Genomic DNA, 16,975 nt, shown 5'->3' on the forward strand with positions numbered 1-16,975 from the left:
AACCAACTGACTGTAATAATCTTTCGAATCACGATGTAATTTAGAATACTGCCGCGTCCTACTATTGCGCCCTTATTGTATTCGTTATTGACTGAAAAAGCGGTAAATAAGTTAATAACAACCCAACAAACTGATAATAACAGCAACGAAAAGTATAGGCACTTAAAAAACATAATAAAACGACACTCAAATGTGCAGCATAACGGATAGGTGGCCGGGGGTGAGAGGAGGTATGGAAAAAGCATCCCCTGATGCGATGGCTGGATGTGCAGATATCAAAACAGATGGAAAATAAATCAATTTTTAAGGCTATTCTATAAAAAAGATATTTTTAATGCATGATTAGTACCCTGCGGCATGATAAGGGGTACGGGAAAGAATCGAAACAGAAGTACCTATAGGGGCGATAAGAAAAGCGCTCACTTCGAAAAAATATTTTAATTAAAAACAGATCATTATTGTATGGAACAGGATTGAGAATTGATCTTTTGGTTTCTTAGAAGTGAGAAGATTACCGTACCTCTTCCCGCAAGAAGATTCTTTTTCTACCTATCATCTTCCCTGGCCTACCTCTACCCTTCCTAACTCCTATTTCTGCCTGAGAAAATATCCTACTAACCTATCTCGCCTATTTCTTATTGACTTTCATAGAATCCTCTGTTCTCTTATTCTTTCTAATACTTCTTCATTTCTAACCTTCTCTATCCACGGTATCTTCATCATTCGCCTGTAACACCACATTTCGAAAGCTTCTAACCTTTTCTTTTCCGTCGCGTCCACTGTCTTTCGGATCCGTACAACGCCGTGCTCCAAACATACACCTTTAACAACCTTTTTCGAATTTCTAAATTAACCGTTCGCGAGCATACAAGTTCCTTCTTGTTATTAAAGGCGACACGACCCTGCGCTATCCTCTGCTTTAAATCCTTAATACTCCTTCCGTCCTGACTTACCTGACTTCCTAGATACTTAAAATCGGCCACTTCTTCTAATTTTTCGTCTCCTATCTTTACATTCGCTCTTTCCCTACTTTTTCTTCCCTTGTATACCAGTATTTGTACTTTACTTTTTTGTCAATATCGTTTCCATTTTATTTAAAGCTATCTCTAACTCCTCCTTACTAGATGCTAATACATATTGCTATATCATCTGCAAATATAAGCATACTAATCTTTCGTCCCTTTATATCTATCCCTACAGTTATCTTGTCTTGTATGGCGTAGTGTATTGAGTAAATTACATCAGCCAATGTGATATATCTGCTGTTTTTCCAGATCATTACATTTACTCCATGGGGATAATATGGGTCTAATAACGCTTATATTCTTTTATGTTCATGCCAGTAAAGTAGCCGACCATCGCTTATAAACCAGTCGTAAATCTAAATCATTGTTCTGATATTAAAAATTATTACTGCTTTAATTCGTCATAAAAAAATCTGAAGAATTCGCATCTTTTAAGACTGAATTGTTAAACTGGCTCAGTTTTCTTTAGGGATTTTTAGCACAGTTAGCTCAAATATAAACTCCTCCTTTTATGGGAACACGTAACTAAACAAAATGTTAATGGTACAATGGTTCTTGATTTGATTAACAATTTCATAGCGATATACCGATTGGCGGTTAATATATTTTTAATTAATGATCGCCTCTTTGGGTAAGAATTGTCCGTGATATCAAAAACAAACTTTTACAAGAAAATAAATCACTTTGTTTTATTTCCCAAATCTAAATCCAACCTAAAATTTGTTACAACACATAGGTGACACACAGATAATATAATTGGAAGGCCAATGCTGTAGGTACTCCCTACTTATTTGCTTCCATATATTGTGAATCCTAAGAGGTCTTCTCCGTTTTTTTTTTATTGCAAATGCTCTTCCACATTCTAATTAAAACGACAATCATTAAGTTTTTCTCAGGCCACATATACGTAATTAGTTTCACATAAACTGCTTATATAATCCACTGATACGGAAAGGAAGTGTGAATATTATCAAAATGTACGGAATGGATTCGGAATGTATCGCAAGAATCGATCTTTACGATTTTTAGTTGAGCGACCATTTAGCTGTTATCATTTACGGTTTTATTCATCTATGGGCTACCCTTTATATAATGGTTCAGATAACTTACTTAAAATAAAATTTTGCACAGCTTATGAACCTCTAATTTTTAACCTCGTCAGAAGGCATTAAAAAGAATAGGAAGAAATGGGTGAGATAGGACGATGGGACACCTTTTCAGTCATGAAAGGCTAGCTAGTGGAATGTTGGAAGCAGAAACAGGAGTTAAGAGACAGGGACGGAAAAAGCGATATGGGATGTTCTTGTTTTACGGAAATGCGAAAATTAGCTCAGGATAAGAAAGAGTGGAGGTGCGTGTTTAACCAATTTAGGACTGACTGCCCTATGGCCATGATTGGATACATGTACCATAAGAAATGTATTTTATTAAAACAAAATGTTATTTTTTAATAAAATTATGAGGTATCGTTATTTTCCGAAACTAGTAAATATGAAACAACGTAACGTTCGTTTTTATTTCTTTTTGTAATCTTAAAAAAGCCACAATAAACTGATCGAATTTTATAATTTTGCCAGGCTGTTCACGTCTATATAAACAGACTCCTATAAATATAGATAAAATAAACACAATGCCGTTTCACCGATTTATGTTTTGTCAGCTCAACAGTATTATATCGATCGATAACGATTGTTATCACGAATTTACTGATTGCTAGTTCGTAAAGTTACAACCCCAGGCGGAAATAGGTAAAGTCTGTTTATTAGAAATTACCGTAACTTGTTTTGCACTTACACTACAATTTAATCTTAAATACCGCTACGCTATAACAAGTGAACTATCTTGAGGATAAATGTAATAAACGTATAGTGCATGCTTTTCTTTGTCGATATTTTGTGTTACGATTAATAAAAGTTTTGCATGGACAAAGATAGCTAGCGCTTTACGATGGTGTAACTTTTTTTTAATAATCTGCTTCAGCTACATTTTTAATGTAGTTGCATAAAGAGTTGATGCAATGCTTTCGAAGCTTCATTTCAGAGGCGCTATTGTTTGACTCTCGGGTCTCTGAAAATTTCATTCTTTCGCATTTTTCCACTCAAAGAGGGACTTTCATAAGGAAATTCTCTATTTCCATTTCAGTGTATTGACGCAGCGTTTTCAATTTTCCTTGTAATAAAATTTTCATTATTTGGTCATTATTTACCTGCAAACATTATTCATACAACTTCTTTCATCGAAGATGAATTGTAACATAGTAGAGGCATACTAGAGCTTTTCATTTAAACACTTTGAATAAATGTCTTTTTAAATTTTGCTTCTATAAAAGTCTCATTTATTCGTTTAACACTGTTCGATTTTTTCGGTAAACGTGCTAATTAATTTATTTCTTTGTTCCAGGTAAATCCATGTTGATTACAATCAGCTTATGTTCTGTAGAGAAACAGAGACTGCCTCAAAAATGAGAGAAAATTCATTTAGGATGTTAAAGAAAGGTAAAACTAAAGTATTAATTATAATAACACTAGGTCTTATCGCGTTGATGTCCTAAATACATATCAAAGATCATATAAAACTAATTTTTATATCCCTCGGGAACAACGTTTTTTCTTCTAAATAAATGGTAGATACCCTATGTCCTTTTCTGTACCCCTGACAATGTGTCTACAAAAGTTTATGATGATCGATTGAGTATTACAAGGTGAAATCGACCACATAAAACTAATTTTTCTTTATCCCTCGGGAACAATATCTTTTCTGGATGAAAGGTACCCTATGTGCTTTTCTGTACCCCTGACTATGTGTGTACAAAATTTTATGGCGGTCGGTTCAGTAGTTAAGACGTGAAAAGTCAACAAACAAACAAACATTCATTTGCATTCATAATAATAGTAGTTAGGATTACTACTTATTTATATTTATGAAAGCCATTTATACAAAAAAAAAATTGATTATAAAATATTTATAACATAATTTGAGAGATATAATTTACTATATAACTACACCCAACAGTATTGTTAAGGAAACATCAATCGATAATTTTATTATTCTAGATAATTAAAACGGGTTAGCTGCTTTATTAATTACTAATTGCAACTGGAATAGTTTTTCAATTAAAATCATTTAATCATTCTACATAGCATAAAAAATCGTTAATAAATTTGGAAAAACTCCGTTTTTGTTGTTGAAGATATACATATGTAAAATGATTAATGTAGGACGCCAGTCACTATGTCCACCGTCAAGAATGCTGAGAGTAACTAATGTAATCCTGCATTACTACATTCCAAATTCCAGTTGACTTAAATGGCTACAATTTGCAATTTTAATTAATTCAAAAACGTAGCAATTATTATGAAACATGAAAGTTCGAGTTGTATTTAACAAAAAGATCTGCGATCGGATAATTTAGATATTCAAAAAAGATTGTTAAAAGTGTAAGTACCTTTCTAGCAAGGCTCTGAATGGGTGCAAAACTTGGACAGGCAGAAAATAAACGGTTAGAAGCGTTTCAACTGTGGTGTTAAAGGGGGATGATGAAAATGCCATGAACGAAAATAATCAGGAATGAGGAGGAATTAGAAAAAATTGTAAAACAAAGGGTGCCACGGAAGTTTGAACATAAAGGGTTACTTAGAGACATAGAAATAGGAATAAAGAGGAGCAAATGAAATCCTAAATCGAATTACTGTTCGTTATAGTCAAAGATGCTTTAATTTCGGGAAAATACGAAGATTGCCTCAGAATATAAGGTTCGCACCCAACTAATCTTCTGATCGAGGATGACGGTCCTGCGATGACGATGATGATGAAATTTCAATATTTAATTGTTTTTATCCGAATCTTCAAGCGATATATGTAAATATTTTCTAATTAACCCACTAAATTCTAAAGCAACCGTCTAAATTGTAAAATTGTATGTAGTATACCTTTGTTCATAAATTATAATAAAATATTAATGATATTTTAATAGAGTTTTCACATTATTCAGTAAATAATGTTGAATGCGTATGAATAAAATTGCAACAACTCTCAGTTTCTATTGCAAGCGTTTCTCAAATTAAACGTCAGGAGCGGTTTCAACATAAACAGACGATTATAATTCCGTAAAATATTTATTTAATCATGCTTAAACATCATTCTATAATTCTAAGGTATTACGTAGTGAAATTGGTTTATTGCGCTTCTGCCAATTACTCTCAAGTTTTAGCGACAGCTAAATCAAAGTAATATTTACTATTGTTAATGGATTGTTTGAAAGAATTTTTTTTGTGTAAATCTGAAGATTATCGTTTAAAAATCAATTGATTTCTTTTGTTGTAGAATCGCCAAATCAAAAATCTTAATTTTAGCAATAATTTTAATATCAGATAAGTTTTATTTATAAATAGCCTTCAAAGACTGTATGATTCTGTAATAATTTACTTATAGAAGTACTTATATTCGTGGTATGGTCATTGTACACATATGTGTATGTTTCGTTGTTATTGAACTAGTAAGTATTTACAAAGACATGATTTTGCTCGTAGTGGCGATTGTAATTTACATTTTTGAATAATCTTTGTACTAGGTCATGGCATGTCTAGTTTCTTCGTTTCCGTACGTGAAAGACAATAAATATGTATGATTTTTCAAGAGTGTTCCGTTTTAACCAGATAGAAGCTTCGAAAAGCGGATTTCGTGACAAAGAATAATTATGCCCTATAGTTTTTACAGTTCCTTGTCAAGGCATAACTTACTCGCATTGAAAGCAACCTTTGAAAAATATGTCCATATTTTAACATCTCTGCTATTGCTTATATTGATCACCTTAACAAGCAATTGTCAATGAAAAAGTTATTACTTTTTTATACTATTCCATCACAATCGATACTCTGGTCTCTAGTTCGCGTTAATTCCTTGAAGTTTCTAGTTAGAGAGCACAAGGTAATGCATCACTTTCATAGCGGAAATGTGGTCAAAAAGTAGGACAATTTAGGGTACTAGACAACCTTTGTTTATAATAATAAATAATATATATTATTTGCCCTACGTAATATAGTCTCGTTTAAGTAAAGNTCTAAAAGGAATACGAAGCTATAAAATAATAAGGATATATTTTTAGTATTGCGTACTGGGTCGTATCAAGTTTCCAAAGGTCGAAGGTCGGATTAAGTGTTCTCTAGATCGAAATAAAAAATAATAATGTATGGTGGATTTATTTTTCTTGTATTTTATTTAAAAAGTTCACGCCTTGAGAACAATAGTAGTGTTGGCATCCAGGAAGTAGTGACTATTGATTTTTCAGTAAACTGATGGCTATGACACTTTTAAAGAGACATATAATCTTTATCCATATTCTTCTAAATCGAGTTGAATTTAGGTGACGATGATTGACGACCTCAACTCTCTTTTGCTTACCTTTTAAGATTTATTTCTTATTTACTTAAATGGAATAAAAACACAAAAACTTTTAAGAAACATATTTGTAAGTACACTGTCACTGCACAGAGAAAACTAAATTTTTATGACAACGCAAAAATTACAACTTTCGATTGTAAATTTATTAGGTAATTAGTAATAATCTCAATTTTGACATGTTTTTCTTTTAATTATTACAATTTAATTTGTAATATCAACTAATGTACCTAGTAAATTTATTTTTGCTGGGATTTTATTTTTACAAATTCGGGTCCAAATTGTAATTTAATTTACGTAATACTTTAGCTAATACTTCAGGTGAAAACTGACGTTTCCGGGTATCTTTTGTATCAAACTTGTAGAGAATTGAAAAACGAACCCAGAGACACTCTATTAAATGCAATAATCAAAGGATGATATCATCTTTTCAGAAATACGATATGGTACAGCAAAATTCGAATTTTCTTGTAGTATGTCGTATTTAACAAACGATGATGTCCTTTGATTATTGCATGTAATAGAATTTCCCTATCTTCGATTTTCAACTCGGCGCTATTATATTTGGAGACGACCAGACCCGAGAATATCAATTCAGGTCTGCTCTAGGGATGTGAATTGTAATCTGCTAATAACATGTTAACAAATTAGTTAAAAAATGTAGTTAGAAATCGAGAAAAGCAAACTTGATCGTCTAAGGATTAATGTCGTAAAAATAAGAGTATATAATTAAAAAAAAATAAGGACAAATGCAACTGCTGATATTTAACAAATCACTCTACTAATATGACTACGTTGTCGAAACAATTGTTGAGTTATTTATTAAATATTTTGTTAAAGTAATGTAAATATTTATACATGCAGTTTTTTTATACATTATAAATTTAATTGTAATTTTATATAGGCAACATAAAATGACGGGTCCGTCTGCTCGGGTGCATTTTTTTTTTGTAGTTTCTTGAATCATTTAGACAAACGCTGGGAGAGATCTTTGTTTCGTCCTTGTCATTTTTCTCACCCTTGATTACATTTTGATTCTTTCCAGGCCTTACTGGGCGATAGGGAATAAGCCATGAGCAGTCAAGACGAGACGGCAAGCCTCCTTGTTGGTGGCCCTTCTCTGACGAATGCTTCGTCCCCGTCGAATTGCTCAAAGCCGGTCCTAATGCGTCAGGAGTGCACCACCTTTCTGGTCTCTTCCCATCATCCGCAGCTATCGGTTTTTTCCGATAGCGAAGAGGACGGCTCCTTGTGCCTAGAAGAAAATAGTACACGTTCTGTTCCTGATATCGAACTTCATTGCAGGTACAGAATCCTCTTTTATAATATCAAGCACAATTTCCAAAAATTCATTTAGATATTGAAAATTACAATTTGCAACTAAAATTCTTTGATAGGTAAATACCACTTTAGAACGTAAAGTTTATGATCACCAATAATTACGGTATACATTTATAAAATATACTCTAATTTCACCAGGATCGCCAACAATAGTTCAAACACAGAAGTTTTTATTGTTTCGATCATTTCGCTTCTAACAGGAGTCGATATAGATCACTTTAGGATTCTTTTGTTTCTAGACTATCCATTTGCGAATAAAATTTAATTTAGTGGACATAATTGTGCCACAAACATTTCATTAAAAAAATGAATGCCAAAAATTTAAAATACTTCACGCAAACAGAATTTGTTAAAAAGGTCTGTATTTGCTAAACTGCCCTAGTTATAGGTTTAAAAAACTAATGGAAACTGTAAATGAAAATATTGTAAAATCCTCGTCTTTTATACCATTATTATCCTGTAGATGTTTTTGTATCGGATGTCGTTATCCTTGTTCTAGGCTCGATATGAAAGGATGTAAGCAGAATTTCTCGAATATTCCGACAAGGAACAGGAGCTCGTCGAACGCGTTTCAATTGACGCCGCACGCTTCATGCCTCAGGGGTACATTGGAACAACGAAGGACATCACACACGCCAATGTCTACCCTAAAAATAGTAAGATCCGTGTCACGCGAAAGTGTCCGGTCAGCACATCACTGCACCTGCCCATGTCTCAATACACCGGTAAGATTCTACACAACTTTATCTGACCCCTTCTTTGCATGACTAGAACAACGTATACCTACACTACAATAAAATCAATTCAAACCGATTACGTGTTTCTAATTATCATTAATTTTAATTCGAACATATCCTTTCCTGAATATTAAATATTTTAACGAAGGTAGGCTAATTGCTGCCAGCAAGGACTCTGTCTTTTCTAATAGAAACATCTTTAATTCTTTCGTATAATATTGTATTACAGGTACTTAAAATCTGGTAGCTTGAATGTAGGAAAAATGAATTTGGAAAATGCTGAATTAGAGCTAATTTTGGTGTCAAAGTCGAAAACTAGGGGCGATCCAGTTTGCATATAACATTATAAAGAAATAACAAAAAACAGTAAACATAATTTTTGACCTTAACACCCAATTAGCCTCTAAAAGGTGCCCTTTGTGTAGCATTTTCAAAATTCATTTGGCCACTTTCTTGTGTTTCATGGACATTAAAACTTACAGTTCGCAAGGAAAATCGTTCCTTGATTTGAAAGTTAGTGTTGAATTTTTAAACGAATTGCTGGAGTTACGAAGTGTAGCACTCCGAAGCAGTTTGAGATCATTAAAAATCTACTTTAAGAATAGAAGGAATTTGTTTCAAGAAAATATAGATTTTACCTAAAACTCGTTAGTAGCTATAATATTTACGTATTCAAGAAATAACATCTTTAATATATTGTTTTTACAGTTCTCAATATGTGGACTAAATTAATTTATTACCCAACTGATGTTAAACTAATAATAATGGATCCCCATTAACACAATCAATTTATTGTGTTCCTTTTTATCAGGTTGTTAAAATGTGAATTTTGACCCTGATTGTACTAAATATTGTAAATGAAATTCACTTACATCAATAGGATAATGTTTCCATTAATTATTATTTGGAAATTGCTAAACGGTTTTATTTAATTTAACACGATATATTTCTATAATTGGTTCGTTAACTATTCTCTCCCTCTCTCTCTCTCTTACGTTTTACGTTTTAATTCAAAAATTCACGATAACGAATTACTGTTCAAGCAGTCAAGAGAGTAAAGCTAGCAAACGCTGTTTAATTTCAAACTAAATTCAGAAAAACAATTAGCACAGTCTCGTATAGAATAGGACGTCAAACCCCCGAATTTTGATCACGTACTAAAGCAAATCTACATACTTCAAATCACAACACAATTGTTTAATATTACATATTTACTTATTCCAATTAGGCAACAACTTGAAGAAGTGGTCCTAAATTTTGTTATCGTTCAAACATTACGAAGCAAAAACGAAGGAAATCAAAATAACTACACTACATTTGAATTTATCTTGCATAATTTTTGCAGTCATACTGCACCTTGTGATTTTAAATCACTAATAAATGAGCGGTTGGAAACTCGTAAAGCATTTTTTTTTTTTAATTATTATGAACTTCACTAAAACACTGAATAACATTTAAGTTGTTTTACTTTTTCTCTTACAATTGTTTTCATGTATCGACTGTTCTTCAAGAGTTTACTAGAAACTGAACTTCTAAAATACCTTACTAATACTGTTACTTAACAGCAATTTAACTGTAAATGATAAAATATGTAAATCAGTTAAAATGATTAGATATATAAGGCAGACGGGCAGAAACTTTAAAAGACGAATAAAAGAACATAAAAAGTCCAATGAAACTAACAAAAACGGTGTAGATTTTGCAAAGTGGAAAGGGTAGGAAATTTTGTAATTGAAAATGCCCTTGCAATTGATTTGTTCTTTATTTCTCATAAATCCCTAAGTACCTACTGATAAATGTAGAAAAATTCCCTGCTCTTTCCATTAGTGTGCTCAAAAACATGTACCTATTCTCATTAAAACATGACTTCAACTTCAAATGATTTTGACAGTCAAAATCGAGCTCACGCTCAAGATTTCCAGTTGTTGTTCCTACGAGAACATACAACATCTGTCTAAAACCATTCCTAAACAATGAGTTTATATCAAATATTTGATTAATTAAAGGTATTTTCAGCCTTTTCATTTTTCGGGTCAAAAGTTTGTATTCTCATTTAGAAAAACTGACTTGACCTGCAAATTCAAAATCGCCGGCTAATTTCGCCTTCAACTTTTGTCTAAAATTTATCTAAAATAATGAGATCCAATGGAGGTATTTCGTAGTCCCATATAAATAAATAAGCAAATATCTTTAAGTTTGGTTTCTAATAAAAACTCTTTGAGAACGGTAATCGATAAAAGCAATAGTAACAAATAATACTAGGGTAATTTAAACATTATGAGTATTGTTTTAAGGTTCATAATATCTTTGTAATTTGTTTTTTGTCGTATTTCGTTTTTCTGCATAAACCAATTAATTACTTTACTATTACAAGCAATAGCACTACCTCTTGTGAATTGTCTCAAATGAATTGCACCGTATCTATTGTAGTTTTCACACTCTAACGACTTTTTATCCTTCTTTTCATAGTTGTATAAATCTGCTCTTAATTAAATAACAAGTAGCTTTTATAGGATTTTCTTTGTTTGCGAATGAACGTTTCACCCTTTGCGTATCCAATTAAAATTAACTGTTAATAATGGACTAAGTTAATAACTTCTTTAATAAATATGAAATTAAATTCTCAGGATACTAAATTAAGTCTAAATTATTCTTTTTCATTTTTCAGGCTTTTCACAATTAAATTTAAATTTTTTATAAATACTAATCCTTTTTCAGCAAACACTTTTTATGAAGTTTATCTACCCTCTACAGGGTTCAAAAGGACAAATAGAAGTCTATAATAAATAAGACATGTTCGTAAATGTATGTTATATTAACAATGTACCATTTCTGGTGTTTTTGCATGATATAAAACAGCTAAATGTTTCAACGTAGTTTTTTTACGAATGAAAATGCTTTAGAATGTTTCTTTTATTTCAGGTAGCTGTTCTATTCGCTATTGATATTAATAGTTTTTGGCTTTTGCTAGAAACACTGCTGTCTGCTTTGCATTTTTATTTAATTGATTAAGTGTAAAATAATAATATAATCATTAACATCGATGTTATTTAGGCACATAAAAATTTACTAAACATAACTACAGAAAGATTAGTGTCTTTTGTCATTTTAGATTTTCAGAATATTTAAATTTGATTCATAACTGTTAATTACTGGTAGTCCTTTAATTATACCTAATTAAAATTGTTTTCCTAAATTGATTGAGTATTTCATCTGCTGGTTGTTCATCCGCGATCATGGAAATGATAAATATTGTTCGAATAGAATGTATTCATGACGAATGCAGTATTATCTTTTACTCTTTTACTCGACTACCCCAACAACAACTTGAATGTCTTAATACTTTCTTTGAAAATTGTCGACAAAGATTAATGGAAGCCACCCACCCTTGGTGAGACGCTTACAAAATTTGCAGAAATCTGATACCGAAAAAAAATGAGTTATTCATCAATAGTAGCAGTCTAAAATAATAACAATTACTTAAACATTAGTTTGTAAGGAAGTAAGAAATGTAATTAAAATAACAGGAAGGTTCAGTGCGGAAATTACAAGCTTCTTTCTTTTTACCTTTTATTAATTACAAAAAGGAATTCAGAGCGCACATAGTCAAATTATTTGGATTATCGTATGAATCTGAAACTTATTCTAATATCCAAAAGCGGTTAATTCGCATCCAATTAATTTAGTTTACCAACTATGCAGTTCAATATTGCAATTTTAGAGCGTGATAATTTTACCCTGCGATTACATCTCTGCTTTTATCTTAAGCTGCCCTGTCATGTTTTCGGTCGTAATTAATTTTCCGCAATCGACAAGCCAGAATATTACACAACATTCTTAAAGTAGAGCATTCATCATCCATATTTCACAAACAGATCAAATATAAAAAAAAATAATTGCCATACACGTACCTAACAGTATTAATGGAAATTAAACGAAGACAAATGGGAAAATGGAAATAATTGCATACCACAACACACAAACACAAACAAAATTTAATATACTCACAATGGAAACCACATACCTTGTCAGAATGTTAATTATCAACGTTGTGTCCATTTGCCTTCGCCAAATCATCTTTGCATGTTTACTCAATCGTTTAGTTAATAAACCTAAATGTATGTAACTATTATATACTAAATTAAACCAAATTGTTCAAATTTCCATAGTGTTTGAAGTATTCTATTAATTAATTAGAAAAGTATTCCACAGTTATTGATAACAAAATAGGTTTCCATCGATTGTAATGAAACTTCCTGACAAACTTACTTGACATAAACTATACTATTGTAGTCACAAAAATTTGAATTTAACTACTACCTTTATTTTATGTTAAGGGTAAAAATGAGGGCCGTAGCCGAATTGTATAATTAGGACAATCTCATAAATTAGTGAGTTGAAAAGCAAATTCAAGACCAAGATTATCCCAATCCCAATTCCGAATCCCCATAGTCTTGAAAGAAGTAAAAACTATCAAAAAAAATAATTTGTCTCTATATTTTGCTTATCACTAATGTAAATTTAAAGCTGGAATACAGTTGAACGGCAAACTCGAGATTTTTCGGAATTTTCTGGCCATCAGAGTACTTCAACAAAACTAATTTTTCAAAGTTTCATTACAATTGACCGAACCCATCTTTCTATCGAAAGGTTCAGCGCTGGTTTAAAGATTTTGGTGGAGGCGCTAGGTATAAAACATTTCGCTTTCATTTTATCAACGTCAGACTGGTTACTGCACCCAAGGTTACTAACATTTTCCTGACGTACCTTTGAATAATACCAACTCATTAGATAGAATGTCTTTCACAAAGATGTAATAAATGATATAGTTATTTTAATCATAAAATCCCACCAGGTAAAAATTACCATCTTCTATATTCATTCAGGTGCTTCACGATTTTCTTCGCAGATAGGGCAATGGAAGTAATTTCTAAAATAAATGTTTTTCTTTCCTCTTACGTTGCCTTTATTTTCTGTATACGAACCCGAATCCCTTCAATCTACGAAACACCTAAAAGGATTTTTTATTCATTTCCCCCAAAACCGTACGGAGCAATCCATCAAGAGAAATTAAATGCATGTATGTAGTAACCAAAATAAAGGGGTGGAATATGACGTATACATATCGGAAATTAAAATTTTGGATGTTTGTATCAGGTGTTTTTTTTAAAAAATAAATCCCAAACGAATTGTAGAGTTGTGTTCGTTGTCGACATTTCCGATTAGTTTTCCAATGCCAGATTATTTTGTTGATAATTGTTGACATTTGGAAGCAGTGGTTGCATGTGATAAAAAATTAAACGCCATCCAATACAAAATGGCAGCAGTATTTGCATCAAAAATCGACAATGAACAGAGTTTAATTAAAATTCATGACACAATCATAAAAGTGGACTTTTCCTATTCATTCGATACCTCTGATGGGTTATGTGGTTTCCGTTCTAAACATCAGCAAATTGAAAATGAGACAGAAGAGTGTGGAATAAAGAAATGGTAAGTTTTAGATTGTTTTGTTCTAGGCTTCGTGTAGTTCCTGTATCGTGGCTCCTCCAACAGTTATTACGCCATTACAAGGTTCAAGAATAATACGTCAAAGTTCTCAACCAGAAGCTTCATCGCCATATTGCGCTGCTCATGTGGCTGGTCCTTCCACCTCGTTACGACAGCTAAGGGACCATGGTGAAGGAGGCATAGCTGGTATAGCCGCGGACTCCCTCAGGATAAACGGGGCAATGCGAAACTTTCGCCAGGTAAGTAAGTAACCATTTGAAAGATTGTGGCTAGCGTCCGTTTCGCTATAGCGCTTGACGTATTAGCTTTCGCTCATAGATTGATTGAAACTGTTTCGCATATTACCCAAAATGGTATATTGAAAAAAAAAAAAACAGAAAAACATTACAGTCCTAATTACACTATTAAATATCTGTAGGTACATGCCTCGAGATGAGGCGATACGAGAATTACGTTCTTCGTCATTTACAAGAGTTCTCTCATCATTAATAAAATTAAAATTTTAGGAGTAATTTTGTAACCAAAATGATTGTTTCGGCTGTTATTTGTTGAAACTCCATTTTGAAGCTTCGGATTCTGGTAGTTTCCGAACTATCAGAATCTAATGTTTCGGAGAATCTGACATTTTCCGTAAGGATCTAGCAGGGTTCTGTAATAACTTATCTGTAGATACAATTATTTCCCTATGCCGAGGCTTCATCAGGTAATTCCATACATACATGGAAGTAATGTTAATTGTGTACCTGTATATTTTCTTTTCACTATTTCAACATATATCAATAGGAAAGGCTTTGAAAAAACTAAAGGAAACTTTAGATATAAAGTCAAATTTAGTGTATACAAAATAAATGTGGAAGCAGCTATAACAAGCTATACAAAGTATCCATCGGATAGACAGGAAGATATAATAAAAAAAAACTCGACCTCAACATACGCATAACACGCAATCAAAAAATTAACTTGAAAATTGAATTGAATGTTATCTCCAACGATAAAATTGGAAATTTGAAATGGTATCTACCTTTCTTATTTTCTCAATCTATTTAACATGATTAATACTATTCGATTCAGAAATAGAACTTTTAGGAAACTTAAAAAGGTTAGAACAAACATTCAGTATTGGCAATTATATTAATTATCTTCTAGTTTAATTTGATCTAATTATCTAATAAAAATATTAGTGGTACCAATATTTATAATGAGCCAGGTACTGCTTTATAGTCTTAATACTTCTAAGATCATTAGGAAGAAAATTTTGAAACAGCTTTTGTTGAAAATAAAAATATTTCTCACTGATCTCTCGACCCTTCCCTGTGGTACAATCCCCCATATTACCTTGTCTGGTCTCTCTCAACTTTTGTAGGCCTAACCACAACTAAAATCTTGTTAATCTCTGAGATCGTTATGGCAAATCTTTTCAACAAGCAAACCCAAAATTGTGTGCTACAATTAGATCTTCTAAAGAGATCAGTTGTTGTTTTTTTACAAGAAGTGCTATCGGCGAGAACCCTTAAAGTGATTAATTGCGATTCCTTTTTCGCGAGCTAAGGAATTAATTTGGTGTGATACTTTTCGTAAAAACGGGAGATTCCTCTCGAAAAAAGAAAATAATACCTGGCAAAAAGACGAAAACAAACATCACAAGATATTGTTACCATTTGAACGATTTACAATAGTCTACGCAATGTCTACGTAAATAAAGAAATCTTGCTTTGAGACATCAAAGAATTTTCGACCTTTTTATTTTACAAATATTTTATTGCCTCACAACGACTTCAAACGTTTGTCAGCTAGTTAAAGACTCGACTTTTATGTAGATATATATTTTCTTCGCATTTATTTGATTCTGCTGACACAGCCTGTTGCAATAATAATAAAACATTTAACGTTAATTTGCCTTTTTGATATAAAGGTCAACTTCGTTTGCTCCTGCTCAGGTACATTTACCTTTAATCATGACATTAATACGTGAAACGGAGGGAAATTGAACTTATATCATCAGCAAGATGTAGACTGAGCTGTAGATGTTAACAATATAATAATTATTTGTGTATGTTTCCGTTAAAATTTTAATTACTGTATATAGGAGAGCACATATTAGAATTTCTGTTTTCACGTACACTGATACNAAATCTTAATTTTAGCAATAATTTTAATATCAGATAAGTTTTATTTATAAATAGCCTTCAAAGACTGTATGATTCTGTAATAATTTACTTATAGAAGTACTTATATTCGTGGTATGGTCATTGTACACATATGTGTATGTTTCGTTGTTATTGAACTAGTAAGTATTTACAAAGACATGATTTTGCTCGTAGTGGCGATTGTAATTTACATTTTTGAATAATCTTTGTACTAGGTCATGGCATGTCTAGTTTCTTCGTTTCCGTACGTGAAAGACAATAAATATGTATGATTTTTCAAGAGTGTTCCGTTTTAACCAGATAGAAGCTTCGAAAAGCGGATTTCGTGACAAAGAATAATTATGCCCTATAGTTTTTACAGTTCCTTGTCAAGGCATAACTTACTCGCATTGAAAGCAACCTTTGAAAAATATGTCCATATTTTAACATCTCTGCTATTGCTTATATTGATCACCTTAACAAGCAATTGTCAATGAAAAAGTTATTACTTTTTTATACTATTCCATCACAATCGATACTCTGGTCTCTAGTTCGCGTTAATTCCTTGAAGTTTCTAGTTAGAGAGCACAAGGTAATGCATCACTTTCATAGCGGAAATGTGGTCAAAAAGTAGGACAATTTAGGGTACTAGACAACCTTTGTTTATAATAATAAATAATATATATTATTTGCCCTACGTAATATAGTCTCGTTTAAGTAAAGATTTATTCGCTTATTACTTAATTCAATAAAAAATGTTGAATTGTTATAAAAATGTTAGATGATTTTCTTTGTAAGATTGTAGATATATATATATATATAATATATTACATAAGTT

At 31.8% G+C, this 16,975-nt stretch overlaps 1 protein-coding gene across 2 annotated transcripts in view; it reads left to right on the plus strand.

Annotated features, from left to right (window-relative positions):
- The window catches only part of LOC108740917 (small conductance calcium-activated potassium channel protein), a 158,427-nt gene that overhangs the window by 118,763 nt on the left and 22,689 nt on the right, over nucleotides 1-16,975 (plus strand). For both annotated transcript variants that reach the window (XM_018475448.2, XM_018475453.1), the window contains exons 4-7: nucleotides 3,426-3,520; nucleotides 7,468-7,727; nucleotides 8,263-8,488; nucleotides 14,020-14,250. In XM_018475448.2, the coding sequence (XP_018330950.1) occupies nucleotides 7,495-7,727; nucleotides 8,263-8,488; nucleotides 14,020-14,250 (690 nt within the window). In that variant the 5' untranslated portion in view covers nucleotides 3,426-3,520; nucleotides 7,468-7,494. The remainder of the gene's footprint in view (nucleotides 1-3,425; nucleotides 3,521-7,467; nucleotides 7,728-8,262; nucleotides 8,489-14,019; nucleotides 14,251-16,975) is intronic.

The sequence above is a fragment of the Agrilus planipennis genome, unplaced genomic scaffold (assembly GCF_000699045.2).
Source record: "Agrilus planipennis isolate EAB-ADULT unplaced genomic scaffold, Apla_2.0 scaffold191, whole genome shotgun sequence".
NCBI lineage: Eukaryota > Metazoa > Arthropoda > Insecta > Coleoptera > Buprestidae > Agrilus > Agrilus planipennis.